This window comes from Zootermopsis nevadensis, unplaced genomic scaffold, assembly GCF_977971745.1.
Source record: "Zootermopsis nevadensis isolate Lab colony 2312 unplaced genomic scaffold, Znev_1.0 Znev_ptg000050l, whole genome shotgun sequence".
Classification (NCBI taxonomy): Eukaryota; Metazoa; Arthropoda; class Insecta; order Blattodea; family Termopsidae; genus Zootermopsis; species Zootermopsis nevadensis.
Window position 1 is genome coordinate 1572974 of NW_028259182.1, and position 27748 is coordinate 1600721.

The window sequence follows — 27748 nt, forward strand, 5'->3', positions numbered from 1 at the left end:
GCAATGCAGTCTAAATTTACACAGTTTTCATCTGGAAACAGGATTTACATGAACATTGAACCAACTTTAAAGCCTGGCATTTTTTATTTTATTGTTTCTGTTGCCAAAAATCTTGGTTTCAGACTTCACTTTTTTTATTTCTTAATACTCAGTCTATGTTTGTTGCTGGCAGTCTTCAAGGTTGTTGCATTGTATAGTATTTTTAGTATTACCCGTGTTTAGGAGGAACATTCTGCTTCTGCATTGTTGGCATACAGCCAGAACAACATGGTGCGACAACCAAGTAGGTCACCATCTGTACTCGCATTTGCCACAAAAACCTTAAATTCTTTACCACTCTATAGGGAGGCAACACCACTGAATATGGAAGCAGTATGTCCTTCTGAAATGTTGGTGCACAGCCAAAAGACTACATGACTCAACAACTCAGAAGATCGTACTCTATACTGACACTATTATAATAAATTCTTCTCAGTTACCAGCTGTATTAGATAGATGAAAGGAAAAAACCAGTGTTTTGAGAACCGTCTTCATCCTCGTCCTCAGGATACTGAAAACTTCAGACTTCAGACGTTTTCCTTTCAACAACCTGACGCAGGTGGTAGCCCTAGAAGAATATATTATTCTTATCTATTGTTGATAGCACTGTACATGAGCCATGTTTTTGAAAGATGTCTCAGATGCTATAAATCAGTCCAGGATGTAATAATCTCTGTGCCAATCCCAGGTTAGAATTTTGAGATCTGTTCACTGTTTACAGGTTTTATGCAAATACCCAGCAAACTTGGTAAATATTTGTTAGCTCTATACTTGTACCTGAATACTGTTTCAGATCTTGTCACTATTTGTAAGTTCTGTGCTTTGCCACAGTTTGAGCCTATGTTACTACTTCAATTGAACACTGATGATATCCTATTTAAATTTGCTTCTTATATCTTAGCCACTTGACACTGATACTTAATGTTGTCTTTTTTCAGGTTTTTGTCTTGATGCAGTTTGATCCAGGGTTAGAGTATAAACCCAACAGAGGAACACGAGGAAAAGATGACAACTCCTGACTATTGCTCTGTAGCGCCCTCACTGACGGACCTTACTCCTACATCTAGGCCACCTGCTCAATGCCTATGTTGAACTGCTGCCATCGAGTCTGTCAAGTAACCCATCTGCATCAGGGAGGGAACATTGCAAGCCACTTGAAATAATAGCAGTCACATGTTTATGTTAACTAGGTTGACTGCAGAATACAGGGATACATATTGTACTTTTATCCTTGCTGGCTTCACAGTCGGATATGGCATAACATTGAACTTACTCTTGACCTTGTTTGTACAGGAAGAGAGAGAATAATTTCTACGCAGTTGTGTATTTTTAATACAATGCAAGATTAGTGCTTTTTCTTCTATTGCCATCCAGTCAGATAGTAACTGAGTTTCATTTCATGGCTTCAGGACCTCTGAAGTTTAATTGTTTTTTGTTGTAGTGCCTATATTCAACATCATTTCAACCCAACAACAAACGATTAAATTGACCATTGCTTGGTTTAAAGCAGTGGTTGGTTTATTGTGAGTAATATATCCAAAACTTTCAAACTCCAAAGATACCATAAGAGTGACATGACATTTTTCTTCACCCAGAATATCTCTGAGTGTAAAAACATTTACAGTCAACATCAACGTAATAGTTGTGTACACATACATCAAATTATTCTTTGGAGTTTGTACATTTTTGGAATGCTAGTGACACTGTTGGGTGTTGTATGTTGTTTTTGTGAGATTCCATTCAAGTGGGAGCTGAAAACATTGCAAGTTCTTTTACTTAAGTGGAAGAAGAGCCTGACTGTCGATGGCAGGGTCTCATCACCGGAGTAAAGGTCTTTGTTGGGTCATGGGGGTTCCATTTGGTGATCCCTTTGACCAGTGTGTAATATGGGGGTTGCTACAAAATAAGACCATAAATAGAAGACTCTTTATAGGGAGAAGAGAATACAATTGAACTTTTTCTAACCTAAATGCCCACTAAAATCAATGGACTTTTGAAGCACAAGACTTTGTCCTACCCTCATTGCAATTCATTTCAGATGTAAGCAAGATGGTGAAAAGATTGTGCTTGTTCAGAACTCCCGTTTGCCAGGAGGAGATGAATCTAAGAGTAGCAAGTTTGCATCAGTGGAAAGTCAGCTGTATTCCTTTATACTTAAATTTTTGTGCTAAATTTGCAATTCTTACCATTGTTCACTCACCCATTTCCTACGTGATGGAATGTGCTTATGATGGAACAGACATATAAATGTAGTGTAATTATTCATTGTTTGAAAAACGAATTTCTTTGTGTGATTCAAATAGTCCCTTCTACAGAAAAGCCTGACAGTTTTGCTGTAAAGTAGGGTAGATTGGCAAGATCAGTATAATATTATGGAAGATATTCAGGAGAACTGACTTTCCAGTAACAAACTTTATAATGCCTGGGGTTAACTTGATGTGTTGGCAGCCAATCCCATGTACAGAGAAGAGAGACTAGTGCCTGTTTGCCTGTCGATTGTACCATGCCTGAGTTGACCCCAGATGTAACATACATAAACACAAGCAAGGTGGCTGGCCCACTCAAAAGAAGTTGAAAACTTGAAAAGTGAACTTCTTATTCTATTACAATCATCTCTAATCTTCTGGAGGAAAAGAACTTTAATTTCTTTTTCCTTGATGTTCCAGAAGATTCTTTTGTTGTTTCAGTGAAATCAATGACACAGACATTTCCTACATCCTCGTGTGAATGTGACATTTTTATATTTCTCATAATCCTTTTACAGGTGTTTTATTATACCTACTGTTCTAAAGATGCATGTCAGTTGGCTGAGGTTTTCACATTCTGCTTCTTCTGTGACAAGTGGAGCCATCTATTTCAGAAAAATGTAGAATGAAGTTTAGATGGCATCGTAATACAGTAAAACCTCTCTAAGTTGGACACTTGGGGTTCCATGAAAATGTGTCCAACTTTCAGAGGTGTCCAAGATAGAGGGAAAGAGAAAAATCATATTGTGGTCTAATGACATTATAATCTATTTACTTACATACACTAACTACTGTAGGCTTACTTGAATTAAGAATTAATGACAATAGTATTAATAATAATCTTTTGAAGCCCACTCCCATGCATTGCACATTACTCCCCAGCCTCAATAACATTTTCTAAAGTTAATTACACCAATTTTCGCTTCCCCATCGCAAAAAGAAAAATTCCATTTCTGTTAACACAGTCTGAACTCAAATGCAAGCACAGTACTGATGGAGTTAAAACTGTGTCTTCTGCAATACTGTAGTCCAGTTAAGGATTCAGCAAAAGAATAGTTAACCTTTAAAGACGGGGATTTAAATGGCAATGTGGTAGCAGCCCTACAGAGTTTTTTTTGCGGTTTTTTAAACTTTAATATTATCTAAAGTAAACATGATAAATTGACGAAATAAAAGCCATATTTATTGGAATAGAACAGAGAATACATAGAGTTTTTAAAAATTGCTGTTAATATCTTAATTGCCTATATAGGCCTTGGTAACATTACTTTCTTCTTTGGAAGCTCATTCGATATGGCAGAAGCCATGGTTGTGAACTAATGACCACACAGAAAAATTTGTTTCCCCTACTTCAGTGGATACACATTCTTTTCACAGATCATGCCGAGGAATGTGAGTAGCTTAGATTAGGGGGTCTGAAAACAAAGCCGAAACCCACTTGACAATAACAATGTTTATTGCTGTTTATGGTTATAGTTCCGGGGTTGACAGCTCATGTTGAACTTGTCAGAACCCTTGAGAAAGTGATTCAATATTTGCAGCCCCTAAAAGAGGCCAAAAGACGTAGCCATGTCTACTTACAATGTTGCAAGTTTTGAGTTCCGCACCGGGAACGTTCGTAGGGCTGAGTACACAACTTACGTTCCAGACAGGGAACGCTAGTAAGATAAAGGTTAAACTCTTGCAATGCATTCCAATGATGGGTTCAATGTCCATAAGGTAATCCTCCAGAGAGGAGGCATTCATCAGTCAGAAATTCAAAATAACAAAATATGTAACTGAAAAAGTTTCCCTGAAAAGCATCGAAGTTAAGTGCATGAACCTGTCCAACTTACAACAAAAGGGGTGTTCAAGTTCCAGGATAAAGGGGTGTCCAAGATATAGGGTATTGTGGACATGTAAAATTATAGGATATTCACCGGTTCCAATTAAAAGTGTCCAATATAAAGGGGTGTCCAGGATATAGAGATGTCCAACTTGAGGGGTTTTACTGTAGTATGTTACAGTTTGCTGCAGATATGGGCTTCATATCTAAATATTGTTATATCTTTGTGTTTACTGCACTCTTCTGTTGTTCCATTTATGTTTCCTGTGTGAGGACTTCTTGTTTACCTAGTTGTCAGTGGATGAATGGGGGTTTCTGAGCCAACTGCCATATGTTTGTAGAATGTGGCTTCTTTGTCCACTTGTATGTGGATGCAGTGTGGATCCCATCCTACCGCACAGTGCACAGTGTGAGTTCATTTCTACATTTGCGTGTGATTATCATCTTTGGAATTTGCAGCGGTGGACATAGTCTTCTTGTTTTGAAGTAAGTGCTATGTCGTCTTGTTTTTAAGGAAGTGTTTATGGTAGCAGAAGAGAGAAAAATGGAAACATGTTATAAATAAACCTGAAGTTGAAGGTACGTTTTGCATCAAATCACATTTCTTGCACCTTGATGTGCAGAAAATATTAAACAGTTTTTTCACCTGTGTGTCTTGTTCAATTTATCAATGGAGTCGCTCGATTGCAAATAATTTTTTTTTATTATTATGAATTATAAATTCATGCGCATTCATTGAAATTAAGAAAGAAAAAAGAAAAAAATAATAATAATTGTTTTGTATATTTTTGTGCAAAGAAAGCTCAGAATATTTGTTACTGGAGTAATGTGACTACTCTTCATTGTTAAGCAGTCCTATTGGTCTAAAACAGTTTTAGTAGAATTATATAAACCATTTCAGTACTACTGTAAGTGCTGATAATCCTGAAGACTTATTCACATGGTGGTCCCACTGTGTGAATTGGGTCACATGTATGGTTGTACACTTCCTGTAGACTTGGCAGTCATTTATCTCAGGTTAGGCATGTCAGTTGTATGGCAACTTGAAATAACATGAAATATGTCACATGCTAGAATTCCTATTAATGTTGCACAACCTCAGTTTCTCCTTCAGTCAAATTAATTTTATTTTGTCTCTACACAATTGCATGTGTTATTTTGGTCTTCAGGTAGTGTAGTAGACTGACTTTGGATTTCTTGTTCAATCTTGAATGAATTAATTGACTAACTTCACTCATTCTGTACTCATTACTGCTTCATCAAAAAATATTAACAGATAAATGATAATCTGTACATACTTCTGTAAATTTGTTACGTTTATTTAATTTAGTAAACAGATGACTGATCATATGACATATAAACAGTAAACGTTTCATTAAATGTAGAATATACAGTATCAGAAGTTGAGTTTAAATTTTTTGGTTGTGTCTGACAGATTCACATTAACTGTTGTGTGTTCTGCTGTATTATCTGGTAACATAAGAAGACACACATGCATGATATGAGGCATTTTTACTTGTATATATATTTATATGTTTATTAAAATAATTTATGTCTTCTGATTTGCATTTATAATTTTTCTCTATCTGTGCAATAGGCCAGCTGCCTGCAGATTAGACAAAAAACAAAATCCTTCTAAACCCATTTGAAATTATACTTATGTCGATGTTTGAACTTTTATTTTTGTAAATTTTTAAACAAAATAATCCCTTTAAGAAAGAAAAGACTGAATAAAAATTGGTAAACATATTGTTAAAATTTGTGTTGTTGATGGCTGCCAAGTCAACAGCTAGCAGACAGTTTTCCTAACAGCTTTAAAATAAAATTTGGCTACCAAAGATTTTAAATCACTCCACCTCGTTTGTAATGGTGGTGAATTTGATGAATGTTTGTTTCAAGTGGTGATTGCAGTATTTGCTGTAAAATTAGCCAAACATCGTGCTTGAACAAGGAATCAGAGTGAGATCATTCATTTTAGATTAAGATCACTTAAAAAATATGCAAGATGTGGATACATTACATAGATTTTAATTCTATATTATTAGGAATATGCTTGCTGCATTATTGAAACCTAGTTAAAAATGTCAGGTACTGTGAGATTCCTTGTTTTAACACAATTTGTCTTCTTGATTGCAGTAAGTATTACGACCCCTGTGGAGGTCACAAGGAAGTACCTATTTGGGGGGGTGCAAAAAATAAAGTTGCAAAAGTGAATGCTTAGACATTGGAAGAGATAGTACAAGTATATAATAAAATAAAAATTGAATATTTGAATATGTATATTGACATCAGTTGTTGAATATTGTTAGTTATTTTTCATTAGTCAAGAATTTTGCACCTGCCCAGTGAATGGGTCTTATAAAAGGTAAATGGCTGAGATAGCGTAATGTTGATGTATGAATATAAAGTGATTATTGTGATATAACTGGCCAAAATATTGAGTATCAACCCATATATTTCTCTTTTATCTGGAGTATTTTGTTTATGAAAAATATTTGAATTCATACAGTGGTCCTTATGTGTTCTATGGCTCAAATTCATAAAATGTTTATCTGCAGTTAAATGGAAATTTGACAGAGTTTAATTTCGGTTCTTAAATTGCTGTCTTCTGAGAAGATTAATCTTTTCGTATGGTTTAACTTCACATGCATGAAAATAACAGTTGCTTTTGAGCTATTACATTTGCTTCCATTATACTCTGTACATAAATAGATCCATTCCTGAAATGTAATTTCAGTTTGTTTCTTGATATCACAGAGTTCCTGAAGTTAAGCTTTGTCAATGCAGTCTGTAGCAGCACTGTCAGCATGTGGTTACCATTTTGTTTATTGTCTCCTAACTATGGAAAGGAACTGTAAAAACACTTCTTTGTTCACATTTTATCTGGATACTTAAACAGCAATACATCACAAAGCACAGTTACATTCCTTGTCTTATATATTTGTTAGAATTTTTTCCAGTTGAATTCAAAAGTAATTATTGTTTTTTTGTAGCTGGTTCTATAATTTACATTTCATTAGCCTTTCTGCATTAATTTCTACCTTCCTGGTAATGTTGGTCCATAACCTTTATTGTCCATGCATTAAGGCTTATGCATCACACTAGGGTATCACTGAACCATTTACCTCAAACTTAAAGTCTGGCTGGCAGCCCGTGGTTTGTGGTTTTAAATCCCAATTTCCTATACAATAAAGATTGATGTAAAAATAGGAATATGATTTAAGCATCATTTAAGATGAAAATATTGAACATGTTGAATAAAATGGAAACATGGGAACAGAATGAAAGTTTAATACTGATGACAAATTGGTTACAGCCCTGTATTAGTAATTTTAGGTTGCAGTTTTAGCTGGTGGATTAATTGGTCCATGCATGAAAATTACAGAAGGTTAACATTCCTTTCCTCATAGTGCTTCATCTTAATGATCTTAGATTACCTCACAGTTTTGTGAATGACCTCCTTGATGGCCTGTTGCATAGCTCAGCACAAGGGAATGATGGTGATGGGCAAATAGTTTATCGGTGACAAACAGTACATATAATATTCAACCCTGGGGTCCAGTGGCAAATCCTGATCTCCAAGTAAGATTGTGTGGAAATGCAATACCATGGAATTACTATATTGTCATCAGAGGCTTGTTCTAGTGGTTGAAGCTTGAATTGCAAGCCATTGATGTGCTTTACAATGGTAAGTATTAATAAACACAAAGTTCTTTGACAGATCAGAGTCGTGTCATTATTTCATAGAAACTGTCGAGTTTTTTTTTTGTACAGGAAATTTAACAAATGTACCTTTACAGAGATGGGTCAGCTTGCTGATAGCTGAGTGGAGGAAAAATAGAATGCTAGAGTTAGCATGGTAGTACTGGCAAGTGTAAAGGGATGGACTCGGCATGCCACCTATACTAAGTTAACCTTCTTGCTGCAGTGGTTGAACCATCTTAATTAGCCTTCATTTTTATTGTAATCTTTTAAAGGTATAAAAATTATCAGGGTTAGGAGTATGCAATATGAAATTTGAAGCTGTACTTTAAATGTAGCTTATATCATAAAATGTTACACATTTTTTCTACTGAAATGGAGAAAGAATAGTCATTAATTGAATATCCTCAATTAGGTGTTTTATCTCATTGCTACTAGAGATCTTTAATGTAGAAAATCCATTTTAGTCTCTGACATTAATTTTCTAAGAACCAAATTAATCAAATGTGTATGCCAAAATATTTATTTCATTGAATTATGTGAATTTCCTCAGAAACATATTTTGACTTGTTGAAGGTAAAAACAAAACATTCCCACAATAAAATGTCTTCAAAGAATGTATCTGCCCTGTAATAAAACCATAAGTTCAAGTGCAAAAATGTCGTCAAAACAATATGATATAAAATTAATATTTCTCAGAGTCAAAAAATAATTTTTTATGGAGGTGAAAATCCACAGTATCTGATATTAATCACCTAACAAGAGAAACTGAATTTAAAATAAAACAACCGTTTCCAATCCCAATAAGTAGCCTTATACAGGGGAGGTTGTATCCATTTGTCTGTTTATCAACAAAACTACTGAATGGATTTCAGTGATTTCTAGTATTGGTATCTACACCAAAATCTGTAGGCAAATTTAACCCTTTGAGTGCTACACACTTCTACAGAAGTGCATCCATGTTACAGAAATGTTGAACATATGGGCTTTGCATTAATATTCAGTTCAACTGCTTGGACTACTGAGGTAACAGAATCTGACATCTATGGGATAGATTTAAGAATCATTTAGTGGCATAGTAGCCTGGTATCCTGTGACAGCGAGTGCGAACACTTGACCTTGTCTTCCAGTTCCTATTGGTCAGCATGAAACAAAGCAACAGACGTGTCACCAGTTACCATCAGTGAGCGCGCTACATAGGATGTTTCATTTCGCAGTTACCCTGAGGATGAGAGCAGAGATGGCTCTCGAAACGGAGGAAGAAATGGTTCATTCACCATTCAGCCACCTGATGCGGCTTGTTGCCTGAGTCTTTCATCAACATTGGAAGGGTAAATTTTGTGTATGAAAACCAAGCTTATAGTAAGTGGGCTAATGTTGAGTATACAATCAAATTTTCAAAGAATACCCTGCACCACAGTGTATGTGAGTGCATATAGTGACAGTGATGGTAAAAGATGTCTATGGGCCTTCTCAATCAGATTTGCAATCTTAAGATAAAATAATGCATGTATTAAAAATACAGCAATATGAAAAACCTAAAGCAACAAAAACTAATCAGGGCATTAATGAAGCCTGTAAAAACATAGTAACAATAACCCTTAACTTGTAAGACTTGAGGTTCTCACAGCGGTGAGTATGAAGATTTCTGTCTTCTGGGTTGTTGCGCTGTGTAGTCTGGTCGATGTTAACCAACGTTTCAGAGGTCAATCTTCATACTCATCGCCCTGATGACAGAAGCAGTATGACCTCTGAAACGTTGGTTAACATCGACCAGACTACACAGCGCAACAACCCAAAGACAGAAATCTTCATACTCATCGCCCTGATGATGGAGGCAGTATGACCTCTGAAACGTTGGTTAACATCGACCAGACTACACAGCGCAACAACCCAGAAGACGGAAATCTTCAACCCTTAACTTACTTAAGCTCAAATTAATCATAATTACTTTTCTCAAAAAACAGTTCAACATAAAAAATTGGTGCATGACACAAAATAAAGATCATATTAGAAACTAAAATTTTTATTTGAGATGTTTTATATAGTGAATACTTGACAAAATACAAAGAATAATAATTTCTTTCTGACTCTTATACAGTGTCAGTACTTTTGAAATGTAACTGTATAAAATTAGCATGAATGTGGACATGGTATGCAATCATAATGAACTATATATTCTTGTATCACTATTGGTGATAAAATGATATGAGCTTACAGAAAGACAATAACATCAAATATACTTTATTATGTGAAGAACGAAATCACAGACTGAATTGACATAATTCACAGAATCAGAATATGAACATTTTCTCTTAACAATTCTTTACATGTAATTGACATAAGTATATATAATTGGACACCATTTCCCATTGAAATACTCATACTATCAATACAATTTTTGTGTTAAAAACACATATAAGGGGTCAAAGTCAACTTTCCATAATCCACAGCATAGCATGGGTGACAAATTTTTGTATAAATAATTTTTCTTTCTTACTCTTAATATTTGCAGTTGAAGCGCGTCATTTCACTTCAAGAGCACCTGCAAGGTAATAAACATGTTAATACCGGGTTCAAATCTTGTCTGGGTTACTGGCTATGCTTTTATGATTTTCCCCCAAGTCATCCAGGTGAGTCAGATAATACACTGAAACAAACCATGACCATCTTGTTCCAAATCCCTAATTACTATTTATGATCATCTTCCCATCTCACTGAACATTACAATCAGTACTACTGCTTCATATTCTTAAGGTCTTGGATTCAAACCTCAGGACAGAGGCAAAACGAAAGTCCGAGTTGTAGGATGTCCACCTTCTGGGTTATATAGCAACATGTAGTCTGGTAGAAGTTTGCCAATGATTCATAGCCCTGATGATGGAGGCAACAAGGACCTCTGAAATGTTGGTAAACTTCTACCAGACTACATGACACTGCAATCCAGAGGACGGCCATTTTAGTTCTCAGTGCTGTGAGAACCTGATATCCTACCTAAAGAGAAATTGGTTCTAGTTTAAATCTTTGGACAATGCAATTCATCCCAAAAAACAGCCAGTAAATGTGACAGATTACATTAAAACCTAGACAGAATTCAGTTGGAAAGTCAACCTGTTTTTATAACAAATTATATTATGTTTAATACAATGTAATACATGTGCTAAGAAACATACTACTTTTGAAAATATTTTAATGACAGACAGACCTTTTATTTTGGTTTCCTAAATTACTATGTATTGTATTAGTGGCACAAACTTTTAAAATATCATTTCTGAAAGATATGCATCCATATAAGACACTGATTACAAAGATCATTCACATTTTCAAATTTGTAATAAAATAACCATTATATTTCTATAAACAGACCAATATAAAGAAAATTGTTTCACCTGTCAGAGTTTCTTATATTGAAAAGACTGATATGGCAATTCATGAAAGGTATACAAAACCTTGACAGCCTATGATTCTGATACCTTCTTACAGTTTTTCACACCATACAGGTGATGCAACATCATCGTGGACAATTAATATTCTAAAGAAACCAGTTGTTGTGTGCCAGACAGAACTATAAATTATAACATTGTATTACCTTTTCATATTAAAATATACAAACAGCATATGGTATGCCACATGTATATACTGTAAATTATTTGACAGTCATATAATTTTTATTTTTATCAATAATGACATCGTTGATGAGTAACTACTTAATAATTTGGCAGACCACAAGTTGTTAAAAAACAGCAAGTATGTTCCTAGGTCTTGAAGGGTTGGTAATCCCTGGGATTTTTAAAATTAAATGACAGTTTAATTTACACATATTTAGGCAGATATGCCATTACTTTTGCACAACAAATCACAAGCACTGCTTCACTTATTATGGAATGTATGCCAAAGAAATAATAATGTCCACTATATCAGTGAAGAAGTTCTTAACAATTTTTGATAGGTCAAAACTTATGTAAATGTATATTAGACTGTGAAGATGAGGGGGGACATTTTATATTACAGTCTCAAACATACCTAATATGTCTTAGTACCAATGATGTGACTGATGCCACTATATAAACACATGACAATCAATCATATTTTATTTGCAACATGTTTCTAATAAACAGGTGGCATACATGAATAGTTTGAACACAATTTTCATGCAGTTGCCTGTTTTTAAAGGAAAAAATCTTTAAAATAATCACATTCCACACTAGGCCATAACTTCAACACTTACACACCCAACCATATTATCAATATTCACAGAAATATTACATCAAAACAGAAGACTGTTTGCTCATACATGGCCTACTATGTACACATACTGCTATACAATGCAGAAAAATAGATTTTTGTGTATTGATGCTCAACAATGATTATATAAATTAGTGTAATTTCACAGCTTTCACATATCTGATCACAAAACTTTAACTTTTCTGGATATCTGGGTGATGTTAGCTTTCAAATGAGTGATCATACATTTCTGTAAATGTTTCCATTTGCTCACAATTTCTATTACCTTACAGAATTTTATATATAAATTCCTTGCATTTGTTTATTGACTGCTTTGAACTTTGTTATACATTTTATGATGGACTCACCATTTTCTGGTTTCTGTTGTCTGCAGTTCAATCTAGTAAAAATGACAAATGGCAATTACAGATATGAGCATAGAAAGAATTATTGGGAAGACATTAAGTACACACATATTTATGCTATACCACAATCATAACCATTCTACCACACCATGTCCTGTACATACAGGAAATCACTTTTTAAATTTATATTATTTCATTCAACAATGATAAATTGCTGTACAACACAAGATTTTCACAAAATATACTTTAAATGCTTCTGTGGTTAAATTATTTCTTAAAAAAGTATATTTGAGCTTACTTTTGAGGTGGGATATGTGCTTCCCATTAATGAAGAGTAGGAAAGTTATGTTATATATTCTGTTACCCAAATATAATTTCATTTAATGTTGTTGACAATTTTAATTCACAAATGCCATATTCAAACATCAAGAGAAACTCATTAACATACATTCATATCAATCATGAACATACATTTTAGTGTCACAAATTAGCTGAAATTTACTATAAAAGACATACCACACATTCATCTTAAAGATACTATTCCATCACAGCAAACAATGTAAACTCCAGAAACCAAATTTGTATGATATCATATATCAATCTGAAGCCCTGGTTTAAGGCACAAAATACTAGTCTAATACATCACATATAGAGGACCTGATTCCAACAACTGCAGGAAGAATTCTGATAGGAACACAACATCTGGTATGAACCTGAACAAAGATAACCACAGTTTATAGTTACAGCATTAGCAATTATTGACATTTCTCCCAACCAACAGCTTCAACAGTATTTTTGTAGTGAGCTGCCTTTGTCAGTAGTGTAGTTCAGATGTTCTATTTTAGGTAACGCATGCAGACACAGTCTTCTTGACAGCATCACGAGCATAGGGAATATATGACAGGGAGTACCATGTCATTGCTAGGGACTGGATGATCACAAACACCAGAGCTAGGCCAGCTTTATGGAGCTGCAAATACATGGAGTAGCAAGTAATTAAACAAAATCAGAAATCAGATCAAGTACCTAAAAAGTAATTTAATACCTGAGAAAGAAGTATATTCCAAGAAATCACTTATGTACTATATTCTGTCCCTAGTTTGTACTGGGGCAATCTGTTAACGTTTATATTTCAAGTTATGCATGGAAAAGACAGAGAAAAATAATTAAGACTCCATTAAAAATTGTTATAATCTTGTCTGCTTTCCAAAACTGTACATATAGAAATTTCTGAAGATGTAAAAATATAACAAGTGGTTTATGGTAGACTAACTAGGATGATGTCACTGACAAGGGATAGCCTGAAAACTCTGTCTTACACTCATCTCCCAGACAGCTACTAAGTGAAAGTGATGACACAGGCTACCAAAGAAAGTGGTTCCTGCAACAACTGTTCTAAACAAATTTGGTTAGCCTGAATCTCATATACTTACCCCAACAGCTGCAAATAGTGTGAGCCCGAACATCACAATGACAATAATGGTGGCTATTACTCGTGTCGGAGCAAACATTTTTTTTAATTGATTCACTGGACCCATGAGGAAACACGTACTGGAAATAAATATGTAACAAGCAGTTTAAAAACTATATAAAAAATAAATAATTATGGATCAATAAGTAGTTATTAAACATTTCCTCTCCAGTTGTTTACATCAGATATGATTATTCCCTCTAGAACTATAAAAACCCCAATAAAGACAAGGCTTCGCAAGGGATCTAACTTATACTCTACAGTTTTCCTAAAGTGTGTATCAATAAGATGCTTAATGGGTTTAAATTACTTGACAATGAAGCACAACTTAACACTCTGTAAACAACTTGGCACATTTTAGAAATGAAAGCTCACCTTAGTATGGTTATAATGTTGCCTAATGTGTAGAATACTGCGAACACTGCCATGCCTGTAGGCATGAACAAGAACAACGATCCAAGAATAGAACACAAAATACCGATGACAAAACAGATAATGAATCCTTTTATTCTTGTTTCCCAGCTTAGTGTTGTTGAGTCTAACAACTGAAATGATAAGCATAATTTATTATGACACCTCATAGCACTGGTTCATGTACCTCACACATTGGGAATTCAAATTATTTATTTACTTATATTTTACCTGAGGCATAATACCACTTTCTTCATCAGGTTGGCTGTCATCACCACTAAGAGCTCTTCTCAGTTTATCCATATCTTTTAAATAAAAAGTTTCTGGTACAGTACGGATGCTCACTGTTTAATGAAATGTCAAATAACGCTATGTAACAGGAAACACCTCGTTATTTATGATCTGCAACACGACGAATTATGTATATATTACATCAAATAGACACCAAGAAGAGCTTAAGTACTCTTATGGATAGTTTGCCATTTCATAAACCATCGAAATATGCAACAAGTGGACTTTCTTTGAACAAACGCCCCCAACTCACCATACAAAACAAGATTTCTTCTTCATTCCCTGTGGATGGGACCACAGAGGTTTTGACAGCCACAATTCAGCGGGCCTGCTGTTAAAAAACTGCAACGCCATATTATTTCACAAAGTACATAAATGTATACTCAGTAGTGTTACCGCATTAATTTGTGCCCGGAAATTATGCGAATATTTTAATTAAGTCGATTCTTAACTCAAGAAAATATGTTTTATAACTTAATTCGTGAAACAAAATGTTTCTTTTGCCATAAAATGGCACTGTAACCTAGATTACAAAGAAGTACCATAGAAAGTAATCTGTGAATTGTGGAGAGAGAGAGAGAGAGAGAGAATTTATGTGAGTTTGTGGTGTGCGGGTTTGTTTTTGGAAGAATTTTTACATTTAATGAATCAGTATTAATTGTATTTGAGTTATGGAGACAATTCTAGAGCAACAACGAAGATATCATGAAGAGAGAGAACGACTTATGGATGCAATGGTAAAGGAAATGCTTCACAAAAAGTCTGGTGTAAGTAGCTCTTAACCAATTTTTGTTTACTATGGCCGAGAATCAGTTATAGATTTTAGTGTCTTTAATGTAATGTAGCAGTGTTGTCAGTCGGTTTGTTTTGTGCAAGGATTTAGACTAATCACAAGATACAGGAAATGGATTCACAAAAATTTGGATTTTGTTACAAGAAAATGTCAAAAACTACTAGAAATTTCAATGGCTTGTGTGAGAGATGGATTTTGCACCTTTATTCTTCACAATAAAAGTGATGCTGTCATACACATTAAACCTGAATTCCAAATAGTGGTTGCTAAACAGTCCCAAAACCAGTGGTGAATGCCCCAATCTGGCTGGTAGTGTGCTACCAGACCACTAAAATTAGAGGAATATACTAGTTTTTGCTGCTATTGTTATCATCATTATCATCAAAATACCTTTGCATTGTAGTGTACTTGTTAGAGGGATCTAAAAACAATTTTCATTCTTATTAGATATAATTTCTCTTACAGGTTTCTTGCTTGTTTTGTTTCCACTAGAAATTTTGCACATTACAATGTTATCATTCTCTCTTCTTGTTTTCTCTCAACTGGATTTTTCAGTTCATCTAGATGTAAGAGACAGGACAAAGTCTAATAAATATAAGTCTATTCATAATTTAATTGTAGAAAGTAATTTTAACTAATGATATATGTGTAAATAATATTTTCTTTTATTTCAGTATCGTGAAGTAATAAACTCTGATCATCGGCTGAAAATGCTGCTTGATGTAAGCTGTAAAATTAATTTGATCATTCTGATAGTAAATGATTGTGGTGTCATGGAGTATAGGTTTCTCAATACAGTGGAAAGTGTTTTACAAGATATCACTCTCTCAAACACTTGACATTTTTATGATGAGCACTGAAATTTTAAGAAGAAGTATTATATAGATTGCATGTTTTGTTGTAATATGAATTGCAGAATGTACTAGTGAAGAATGGTTTGCTGCTGCATATAGACAGGTGCCAACCATACAGTATGTTGTTGTACTGATTATAATGTGGGTTAATATTTAATTTTGGTGACATTTATATCATCATCTCATTAGTGTATGGGAGATATATAAGTTGTCACTCTTGTAATCTGTTACTGTCGTTAGTTTCTGTTTTCATAAACGGGCATTGTGGCTCTCAGTAAGTACAATACAGTCTATGCAATTATATAAATTTGCATCAATTTCTTTCTGCACTAAAATTTGTTCACCAAATTCTTTAGAAAGGAAACGTCTTACAAAATATGGACAAATGCCATAAAATATAAATGTCTTTAATATCTACAGTTCATAATTCTGACATTTATTGATATGTTTAATCTTTTTCCTTTTTCTTTTCTTAGTTGTTTAATATTTAAGAAGAAAAGTAGAAGATTAGGTCAGATTTGAAGGTCTAACCCCAATGAGTGTGAAGATGACTGTTATCTGGGATGTAACACTTAATAGTGTGACAGACATTAACTGACATTTCAGAGGACCGCACTGCCCCCCCCCCCCCATTATCAGGGTTCCAGAAGACAGTGATCTTCAAGTAGATGATTAGGAAAATATAGGATGGGAAAGGGTTTTTGTGTTTGCAAAGTGGGCAGTTCTGATTGCCCAAAGTAGTCAGAAAGTCTCCTTTTTGTATTTCTGTTGAATTCTGGTGAATTGTTACCAAAATCCATTTGCCGAAAGTACTGTTAATGCTAAGTTAGAGATAAAATTACCTCTCCATGTGGTACTTGTGCGCTGTTCGCTTTGATTTTGCAAAGTAGCAGATCTGTTACATATCTGACCCTCAGTCTGACTTATTGATTTGAATGCCTGGGTTTGGTTATTCTGAGAGAGGTTTTCATAATTTCCTCAAGCTGAATAGTGGGTTAGACCCTTAAAAATTGGTCATAGCCACTTTCTTTTCCATCCTATTTTATCACAGATACCATAATTAATTACTCATTATTTGATACTAAATAAACTGTACCATTGATAAATGCTAATATGTAAAGAACTGATAAATTAACTAGAGAAATTTTTCAGCTTTTTTAGTCAGTGCAGCATGTGTTATACTTATTTAATCTTATAATGCCATACTCAGTTCAGTGCTAAAATGAAATGTGACAGAGAGATCAGTCCCATATATTAAACTTGTCCAACGTTGGGTATTGCTTGTATTCAACTGTCTCATGGTGGCAGATGTGAACATTATGCCAGTGGTGACAGAAAATATAAATTTTGGTACTTCTGATCAGTAAAATTTGAAGAAACAAGTAACTGCATGGGGCAGGGTCTGTCATGTGAAGCTAATATTGAGTCAAGAGATTCTCAGCTCTTTATTGAACCAAAAGGTTCATTACTATGTTCATACAAATCCAACACTGGATCGTGTCCTGAGCCAAATGAGTCTAGTCTGTTTCCTTAAGTCCAAAAGAACAGTTTTACAAATTAAAATTTTCCATTTGTGAAGTATTGTGTTCAATACACAGCTTGCTTTTATGTTATTCACAACTTTCATAACATTGACATATTTATTTTAGCATTTCATGGATAGCACTAACAATTTGAAGGAGTTATATGAAGATAAAGATGGTCTGCGGAAGGAAGAAGTGGCAGCACTGTCTGGACCAAATGAATTTGCAGAATTTTACACAAGGTTGAAGGGTATCAAGGATTTTTACCGACGTTTGCCAAATGAGGTAAGAAGTGATGATTACTTTTCTTAATTTGAGATGAGATACTTGGTTACATGATTTATGAAAGTATGGATTAAAATTATCCATCATAAAAGATATCTGAAAAAGTGAAATATTTTCTGCGAAATACCATATATTCATGAGTTTATTAACTGATTCTTTGTGTAATTATGGTCATGTTTATTTCACACAGCAAAACATCTGTATAGATTATTGCCACATTTGCGTGATTGTAAGGCCACAGTAAAGATGATGTTAAGTATAATAATGATATAGTACATTTCTGCCCAAGCTTTGCCAAGTATGATGTCGTCCTTCCTAGGGTAATATTCCAGTTGGTATCCATTTAGACAGAATATTTCATTGTTTTCTTTTATATTTAAAAATATAATGCATAAAATACGTGGATCAGTTTTTATAAATTTCACAAAAGGATGTGTGAATTACACAGTGGTGTGATTTGTACAATGAAATGTGGTGATACATATTCACGTGTTGTTCGAGTCTGAATCATATTTTGTTTTTCAGGTCAGTGTTCCTATGTCCGTAGAGTTTGAAGAGCTGGCCAAGCTAAGAGATAATCCTTCTGATGAACAAGCTAGTAAGTATTGTGTACAAGGAAAGTGTTAAATTTAATTGGACACAGTGGGACAATTAGGTGTTCATATTTAACTAGTCTGATTTTTAGTTATAGAAATGCATGTTGATATTCTGTGTTGCAGATATGGTAGAGTTTACAGATGAGGAAGGGTATGGCAAGTACTTGGACCTTCATGAGTGTTACGAGAAGTATGTGAATCTGAAGGGCATAGAGGTATGCAACAGTTCTTATAGCCATAGCTGTACAAACTGCAATTTGTCAAGTCACTGGTAATTTGGTAAAGTTGTGTGCAGTCCAGTTAATTATAGAAAAGAAGCAATTCCTAATAGAAAAAAGGCAAAGTCTAGTTGAACATATGTGAAAGTTGTTATATTTTAGTTAAATAATTTAAGAATGAATGTCAGTATGTTGAAGTTTATACTGAAAATTTGTTAAATTAAAAATATACGCAACTCAGAGAAAAGAAGGAATTTTTAATAGGCAAACTATTCTTAGAAGACAGAACAAATATTATGTGTGAATTCTAGCTTTTGTAAGAAAATCTTTGGGCCTTCTGGCATTGCTTTTTGTGACAATTATTTGAAGTCGTGTTCCTTTTTTATAAGGTGTGCAGTGCTACTCGAGACATTTATTGCATAGTGTTCCTACAGCAGTCCCTCCTGTTAAGATACACATCTAAAACTCCACTTATCAATTAAATTAATAATTATCATAGAACAATAAATAGGTGTTTGGTAGGTTGAAGTAGTGTGGGATTTTTGTATATAACTTTCATGACACGTGTGACATTATGAATTACAGAAGGTGGATTACATCACATATCTGACAACATTTGATCACTTGTTTGACATCCCTAAAGATCGTAAAAACTCAGAGTACCGCAAGTATCTGGATGTTCTGTTGGATTACCTTCACATGTACTTGACACGAGTCCGCCCACTGTTAGACCTGAACGCTGAACTGGAGAATGTGCAACGACAGTTTCAAACCCAGTGGGAAGCTGGCACCTTCCCTGGCTGGCCCGTAAGATATATGATTATAATTAACTCCATAGTACTAAGTCTTCAGTAGGATGATTTATCAAGAAATTTCCTGCTTGTATTAAACTTGATTTTCAATTCTGTGTTTATGAAAGTCTTCCATTGGACCCTGTCCTGAGCAGCATAAATCGAATCCACAGCTTTCACACTGTTTCTTTATGACCTACTTTAATATTATTACCCTGCCTGCATCTAAATCTTTTGAAATAGCCTCTGTACTTGTAGTTCTCTAACCACAGTTTTATTTTTATTTTTCACCTCCCTCATGTACACTAAATGTTTTACATATCTCATCCTGCATTTAATCATTGTAATATATTAGGTGAAGATTGCAAATTTGAATTTGTCATGATGTAATTTGTATTATATATTTTATACACATAGAATCTCATTACAACAGAGTCTGATGGACAATATATTTTACTCAGTGTAGCAAAGATTGATTCTGTTAAAAATGTGAAAGTCATTCTTGAAGACATAAATTGCATTATTATAGTACTAAGGAATTACAAAGTAATTTGTTCATTACACATGAGTCTTCCCTCACTTAGTATCTCCATCTGTTTCTTGCTTTCCCCAGTATATATATTAATTAAACACATTCTTTTCTTAAACTCTGAAAGGAGTTGTGTTTTTGCCTGTAGCACATGGCCATACCACTATAGCATTAATTTCACCAACATTGCCTGTAGTGTTTCTTCTGTTAGATTTCTCCTGATGGTGTCATTTTGCATTTTGTCCCATGTTTGTTGATTAATACTCTGTATAAACTTAATTTCTGTTACGTGTAATATACTTTCATCTCTTGCAATTCCAACTTTCTCCTCCATATATCAAAATAGTCGGGTAATTAAATTGTGTAATACAACTTTAAACTTTTCTGAAAGTTCTGTATAACAGATGATAATCACTAATTGTTTATAAAATTTTCTGGCTTTAAAAATTCTCTCTTAATTTTTTCTCATATTTTTACCATTTGATGAAATTGTGCTACTCAAATAAAAAAATATATTTTGTTTATTTTTTTGTGTATAATGTCATTTACAATCCTACCACATGTAAGAAATAAAATATGAGCAGATTTAGTTTAAATTGGAGCCTTTGTTTGCTGTTAGATCATGTGACTGTTTAAATCATATATATATTTTGCAGAAAGAAACTGGCAGTGCACTGACACATGTAGGTGCACATTTGGACCTTTCCGCCTTTTCATCGTGGGAGGAATTGGCTTCCCTCGGACTTGATCGTCTCAAATCTGCTCTCATGGCTCTTGGACTTAAATGTGGAGGGTAAGTTTCATTGTATTCACCATTTTATGGTATAATATGTATTACTCCTATTTTGTATTTTCAAGGTACTTGGTATAAATCGAATTGCTATTTCAATCTGATACAAGATTGAAATAAAACCTTTTCCATTCTCAGAACTCTAAAAAAGCAATGTCAAAAAATGTTGCTCAGTAACAGGGGACATAGACTAGGTGTGTAAGTTTGCATGAACTCACGCCAACTGCCTTCTACCTAACTTCTCACAGGGCAAATTTCTCATAAAAACAAGAATTTATATCTGTTCTGAACCTATGCCCTACATAAATTAACCAACTATCCCTATTTATGAACAAAATTAATTTTTATAAAACCTGAAATTTGTAACTGTAAATTTTATGTCTTCTCAGCTCTGAAATTTAATGCCCCCTTGAAATCATTATCTTCTTCGATACTGTCACCCACTGACTGCCTCTTCTAGCTAACCAGAAAATACAATTTGAATTGATGGATAGTGTAATTGCAGGGTATCTAGTTTTATAACCATTCCGTGGCTTATTGTAGGACTTTGGAGGAGCGAGCCCAGCGGTTGTTTGGCACAAAGGGCAAGAAGTCATTAGATCCATCACTGTTTGCAAAGAACAAGCCAGGCAAAGTGGGACGAGGCAAGGAGAGTGAACGCCAGCGTGAGATTTCTTCCCTTGAGGCTCAAGTATACAGGTGACTTTACATTTTTATTCATGTTCAACACTAATATGGTAGTCACTCTCCATGGCTTGTCAGACTGGTTACTGTCCTGTGGGACTAAGTGATGCTGCCCGCGGCCCTTCCCACGACGCTGTGGCGCCAAATCGGCCACATGACCGTCAAGGTCAACACTCGGATTACACCAAGGCAGCGGACTGCTGCCACCTGCCGGGTCGAAATCGTAGCTCCAGTCTAAGTCATTTGTGTACACCCCTCGTATATAGTCTGAACAACTGACAGCATCATAAAGCAAATAACAGACAGCAACAACAACAACATCATCATAATGATGGAGCAGAGTTTGTCTTTAGAAGCTAATATTTGCTCAGCTGGTCAAGAAATTCCATGCCTGGAACCTATATTCATAATAGCTGGCTACAGGTTCTTATCCTCAGCGAAATAAATGTAGTCTGTACTTACATACCGATTTGTTTTAGGTCTATGCTAATATCATTAGGGGTCTGCAGTGGCCGCGCGGTCTGAGGCGTGGGCCTTCTGCCGCTTGGTCGCTGGGACCGTGGGTTCGAATCCCACTCAAGCCGTGGATGTTTGTCCGCGTTTTTCTGTGTTGTGCTGTCCTGTAAATAGGTAGAGGCCTTGCGACGGGCCGATCCCTCGTCCAATGTGTCCTACCGAATGTCCATAGATCAAAGCCAACGAAAAGTTGGGACCTGCAGTGCTCAGACACTTGAAGAACGGGGCATTCCCAGTATCCAGTAATATCATTCATTTATCCTTGTAGAAGAGATGAGTCATAATTAGGTGATATTTGTGTGTAAATCCTGTATTAGTAGCCAATAAAATAATATTTGCTCAGAATTTGCCACTTATAGTCATGTAATTACTATACTGTGTCAAAGTTTATTAGTTAATTATAATGTAACATTGTTTGAACAGATTCACAGAGCTCTTGTCAGAACAGAGGAATGCCACAAAAGAAAATGTTCAGAGGAAACAAGCTCGTACTGAAGGGGAGCGTGACGACTCTGATGCTGAAGCCAGTGCAAGTGAATCAGATGATGAAGATGATAGTGATGTCCCATACAATCCAAAGAACTTGCCCCTAGGTTGGGATGGCAAGGTTTGTTTTTATGTCAAGTTTTTTTTCTTACTGAAACTGCAGTGCTTTATAATTTAATAAGACAAATTTTGCTCACACTGTAGGACGTTAGCATCTCATTGCAGACATTCAGGTTCAGTCCAAGCTATTGTGGATAAAGTAGCAGTATGGTGTTTTTCAGTAGAATTGGCTGAGTAAAGTTTTGCTGTTTGTAAGTGACCAATTAGCACAGAGGAGGTCTGCTGATAAGCAGAAGTAGTTCAGTGTATTCAAGAACCATGTGATAGAAGCGTAGACAGCCAAACTGCATTGTCGCAAGTTCATACCTGTTCTATGCGTACTTCTTTAACCTTGTTTTTTGAATGAGGAAAAAAGGCGTGTGTTTGTATAACTAAAGTATTCATGATCACTTGATTCTTCACATTCAGATAACAGTTTATCAAACCAATTTGCCTTTACTGCAGACAAATGTTTCACATTGCTACCTTTCGCACCACTGTGTGCTCTATGTATTCTTGCTCCCTCCCTCCTTTATTTTCTTCAAAGCGAAAGTATGTGTGATACGAGGCGCGTCCTCAAAGTAAGTTTCCCACTCGTCCCACAGCTAGCAAACCTTATATTGCGCGAAGCGACTGTGCGTACGTGATAGAGCAATGACGTAGCATGGCGCATGCACTAACGGAACTTCCCGCGTTCTCACATTAGCATCGTTGCAGCTGTTGAAGATGGAGGTTCTTATTCCAGCTCTCGCCGACTGTGAAGTGCGGTCAGTGATAACGCTAGGCCGCACACGGCTCGACGGACAGCAAGTCTCCTGCAGGAGTTCAGCTGGGAGGTGTTTAATCATCCACCCTACAGCCCGGACCTCGCTCCCAGTGATTTCCATCTTTTCCTACACCTCAAGAAATTCCTGTCCGGTCAGCGTCAGCGTTTTGAGAATGACAGAGAGGCGGAGATGGTTGTCACACAGTGGTTCCAATCCCAGGCGGCAGACTTCTACGACATAGGTATTCAAAAGTTGGTCCTACGGTATGACAATTGTCTCAATTCCGGTGGCGAATATGTTGAAAAATAGCTGGACACTTGCTGTATCTGTTGCAATAAATATTTCCATGAAATTGTGTTTTGTTTCTGTAAACGGCCCCAGGGAAACTTACTTTAAGGACACGCCTCGTAGTTGTACTTTCCAGCTGCCAGTTATGCTGAAAAATGCTTAATAGTCGTCCGTTTCCACTCTTGACCTTATAATTTTACTCCTGACTCGTAAACTGTATTGCTGGCTTCCATTGTTTCAGCCAATCCCCTACTGGCTTTACAAACTGCATGGACTTAACATCAGCTATAATTGTGAGATCTGTGGCAACTTTACTTACAAGGGCCCCAAGGCTTTCCAGAGGCACTTTGCTGTAAGTTATTTTTTGCATATATATTTTTTATTTTAGGCTAGCTGTGTATATAAATCTGATATATTTTAATGCCCTACTTTCAGACCATAAGACCCACCTGTTTTCCTTGTAAATCTACATAAATTTTACTTTATCATGTCGTGCTGAAGGTACAGCTAATTATTACACATTCATGTTTACCCTCTTAGTGTCACACACTTATGTCGTAGTGTTGTACATTTTTAATATCCTTATCCTTGCAGCTGATAGATGGCATGGAGTGTTTTATATATTGGGGGGGGGAAGTTGGAAAAGACATTTAGACTTAAGACTTGAAGGTGTAAATGATACAAATTATTTCTTATTTTGGCAGATAAAAATAGGAGGTTCACAAAACTTAAATGACGCTAATGGTTATAAATGTGTTGGTTGTGCTAGAAATATTTGTGATGTGAGAAGAGCCACAATGTATTTTTATGGTTTATTACAGTAATATATGTTAATTTTGTCCATAGTTGATTATTGCTTATGGCATATGATTTAAGATGTAAAAAACTGAAAAGGCAATAAAAATAATTTTTCATAATTTGTGTTACACTTCCTTTTTGCAATTCAAATGTGAAATACAGTTTTCTTGAAATCCGAAAGATTGCTGTGTTGTTTGTAAAAACAATTATATCTCTTGCTTAAAATAAAAATTTCTGTGAAAATTTTTCTACCAGTTTGCGTTTATAAATGAAATGCCTTGGCAGTCGTAGATAGCTGCTTCAGGTAATGGCTTGGCACTTAGAGAATTAGGGGTCTTTGCCAGTACAGAGTGTTCATCTGACGTTTAATTTTATGTTCATTTGCAGGAATGGCGTCATGCTCACGGGATGAGATGTCTGGGAATCCCAAACACAGCTCACTTTGCCAATGTTACGCAGATTGAAGATGCCCTTGCATGTAAGTGTTACAGTTTTTCTTTCATTTTTGTCTTAAAGTTGTCAGTCTTGTGAGAAATTCCGGAAAAATGTTTTGGTTTGTATTGTGTTTTTGACCATAGTAGGAGAAGTACAGTATACGCTGTTTGTCATTATTGTGACTAATTTTCTTGTTATTAGTTGATAAATGGAAATTTATGCTAATGAAAATGTCAATCCCTTATATCGAAAGGCAGGAAATGTTTTTAGTTGCTTTATGGTTTTGACGTGGTGAAAGAATTAGTAACACTGCATGGTACCTCATAATTTTCTGAGGTAAGACAGGTCAGTGTCCATGCTGTAGCAATTAACATACTATGGCTTAGAATTTTATCTAATTTAATAGCCCCTACTTCCTCAGATTTAATGTTTTCATGGCAGTGAAAATGCCATTCGCAGTCTAGTGAGTTGTGACAGTATATGGTTATCAGTGATTTAGGGGAATGCATTGCCTCCATCTTCAGTGTTGAATTTTAAGCAGTATATTGATTTCCACCTACAAAGCTATATAGTGTCACAACTCAGACTGCAACTGATGGTCCCAATTTTTTTTACCCCCTGTTCAGTTCCTCTTCTTTTTGCTAAGATTCCTAAGATGTCTATACTTTATGTGGCACAAACAACCAAGTCTCTCCGTCTGTCTCTGCCTTCCCATACTCCTCTTCCACCTCTTTTGTTTCTTCCCTTGGTCTTACCATTGTTTTAACATTTCAGATTGTGGTCTTCTTGGTTATGAAACCATATAGTCTTGTCATCAGTTACCAACATTTCAGAGGAACATGCTGCTTCCATATTCTACTCTGAAGATGGAGGCAGAATGTTTCTGGGAGAATGTATGTTAACACCTACTAGACTACACAGTAGCACAACCCATAAGGTCACAATCCAAACTTTACAATAAAAACCTTAGGTTTCTTATTTTAACATTTGTGTGACTTGAAAGAAATTTTGAACATTTTTCAATATCCACCCATGAGTCTGCAAGAAATAAGATCCAAAGTATGAGACTAATTTTGTTCAAGCTCAGTATTATAGGTTAACACAAATTTTGACTAGGGTATTTTGATTCTTGTTTAGGTTTGTTTAGTTTTTTAAGAACCATTACATGTAAAGGTCTAAATTAAATTTTATGTTTATCTTTGAAATTTGTTGAGGCCTGATAATGATGATCATTGACCCTGTAAAGGAGCGTTTCATGTCTTACCTCTCTACAGACATTGCACATATTTCATGTTCTTACAGTATGGGAGAAGTTGAAGAATCAGAAGCATGGAGAGCGCTGGCAACCAGAACAGGAGGAAGAGTATGAAGATTCACAAGGAAATGTTGTTAATCGTAAGACTTTTGAAGATCTTAAGAGGCAGGGGCTCTTGTGATTTACTCTTGACGTGTGAAGTGGAAACTACTGACTTGTCTGGATATTTGTGGCATCTTTATTTCAGAAGGTGAAATTACTATGGACTATTTATTCTGGAAGATACTGGTGAGGTTTCTCCTATGCTTAGTTATGTCATGAGGGTGACAGTCAAATTTAGTGCATTTTCATGCAGCACTTTCCTTACAACAGATGCTCTTTCCAGACAGACATTGAGACCATAAACTCCCCCTGAACTGTTCTTCTATCCTCTTAATTTTTTGCTTTCTGCTAGAGTACCTCGTTTCGTGTTTCTGGTCTGTCGGGTTATGACATTTAAACTGCCTTTCTGCAATGTTCTCATGGAGAAAGTTGGGGGCTGGCCACAGGTGGAATGATCAGCACATCTGCAGTGTTGAAAGCAAAATTCAGATGTTACAGTCTTCATTGTCAGCTCCAGTATACATTTCAAACGCACAGACCTACCATCACTTATTTTATTTTATGCCAGGTATCAAATATTTTATGGTTTCCTTTTATATATTTTCAAAAATTTACATACACTCTGAACTTACCTTTGTCAATGGTAATTTTTCATTTTAGACTGTAGTGTTATCAATAATTTGTGATTAATTTAATATAGATTTCACTTTGCACAATGCATCATAACTGTGGTATTTTCTAGTGATAATATTTAATGCTGTCATTGAGAAGATACATGGTCAAGATGGTGGATAGTTGGAATTGGAATTGTAAAAGGAGTTTTTCCGTGGTATTCACATAATCTTGGTTAGGGTGTTCCAACTGCTTTCTTCCCTCAGGCTAGAAGGACAAAGAAACCTTTTCTGCAACTACTTTTTAAAACTTATCCAGTTCTTGTCATCTTCAACAATATTCATTCAAGAAATGACAAATTACTGTAGAGTTACATATACAGTGTATACACAAAAGAATGGTGCGGTTTCAAAAGTTAATAAAAAATTTATTTCTCACCTTACTCGGGCAAAACATACACCGTCAGTGGCAGCAACTGTCCAAGTTTCTCATGCGTTAATTACAGTCCTTCAATGTGTGCACCCTGGGTCACATGACACATCCACACGGTAATCAAACTCATCCCATCCAGCGCTGTGGAAAAACACGATTGAGAAGCACTCGTACATTCCTGTGAAAATGGGGGGGAGCTCTGTCCAGTTATAGAATGTAATCATCATAATTGGTATTCAGTTGGGGTAACAACCAGCTTTCCAACATATCCAAAAATGAGTCGCCAGTCACAGTTGCACCATTCTTTTGTGTATACCCTGT

At 35.3% G+C, this 27748-nt stretch overlaps 3 protein-coding genes across 10 annotated transcripts in view; 2 read left to right on the plus strand and 1 right to left on the minus strand.

Moving 5' to 3' along the window:
• Nucleotides 1-7032, plus strand: part of slo (calcium-activated potassium channel slo) — a 186836-nt gene extending 179804 nt beyond the window's left edge. For all 8 annotated transcript variants that reach the window (XM_087361033.1, XM_022065186.2, XM_087361028.1 and 5 more), the window contains one exon: nt 978-7032. In XM_087361033.1, coding sequence (XP_087217159.1) covers nt 978-1058 — 81 coding nt within the window. In that variant the 3' untranslated portion in view covers nt 1059-7032. The remainder of the gene's footprint in view (nt 1-977) is intronic.
• A 2790-nt stretch (nt 7033-9822) lies between these two features.
• On the minus strand, nt 9823-14907 carry LOC110830392 (vesicle transport protein SFT2A). The gene is made up of 5 exons (XM_022065267.2): nt 14828-14907; nt 14515-14685; nt 14248-14417; nt 13835-13952; nt 9823-13371 (listed from the first exon to the last, which is right to left on the minus strand). Exons 2-5 carry the CDS (start codon nt 14584-14586, stop codon nt 13243-13245), a joined length of 489 nt encoding a protein of 162 aa, XP_021920959.1. The 5' UTR covers nt 14587-14685; nt 14828-14907; the 3' UTR covers nt 9823-13242.
• Nucleotides 14908-15129: 222 nt separating this feature from the next.
• Nucleotides 15130-27103, plus strand: noi (splicing factor 3a subunit 3 noi). The gene is made up of 12 exons (XM_022065266.2): nt 15130-15341; nt 16042-16089; nt 17871-18029; nt 18555-18627; nt 18749-18840; nt 19429-19650; nt 20820-20956; nt 21497-21652; nt 22577-22760; nt 24035-24145; nt 24979-25069; nt 26329-27103. Exons 1-12 carry the CDS (start codon nt 15246-15248, stop codon nt 26460-26462), a joined length of 1503 nt encoding a protein of 500 aa, XP_021920958.1. The 5' UTR covers nt 15130-15245; the 3' UTR covers nt 26463-27103.
• The last annotated feature ends 645 nt before the right edge of the window (nt 27104-27748 follow it).

Excerpts from the sequence above, each read along its gene's own strand:
- LOC110830392 (XM_022065267.2), bottom strand. The coding sequence starts at position 14,586 with ATGGATAAACTGAGAAGAGCTCTTAGTGGTGATGACAGCCAACCTGAT. Across the intron at positions 14,418-14,514 it reads AAAGTGGTATTATGCCTCAG|TTGTTAGACTCAACAACACT; the intron begins GTAAAATATAAG and ends TTATCATTTCAG. Across the intron at positions 13,953-14,247 it reads AACATTATAACCATACTAAG|TACGTGTTTCCTCATGGGTC; the intron begins GTGAGCTTTCAT and ends ATTTATTTCCAG.
- noi (XM_022065266.2), top strand. The coding sequence starts at position 15,246 with ATGGAGACAATTCTAGAGCAACAACGAAGATATCATGAAGAGAGAGAA. Across the intron at positions 18,628-18,748 it reads TCCTTCTGATGAACAAGCTA|ATATGGTAGAGTTTACAGAT; the intron begins GTAAGTATTGTG and ends TCTGTGTTGCAG. Across the intron at positions 24,146-24,978 it reads CTTTCCAGAGGCACTTTGCT|GAATGGCGTCATGCTCACGG; the intron begins GTAAGTTATTTT and ends GTTCATTTGCAG.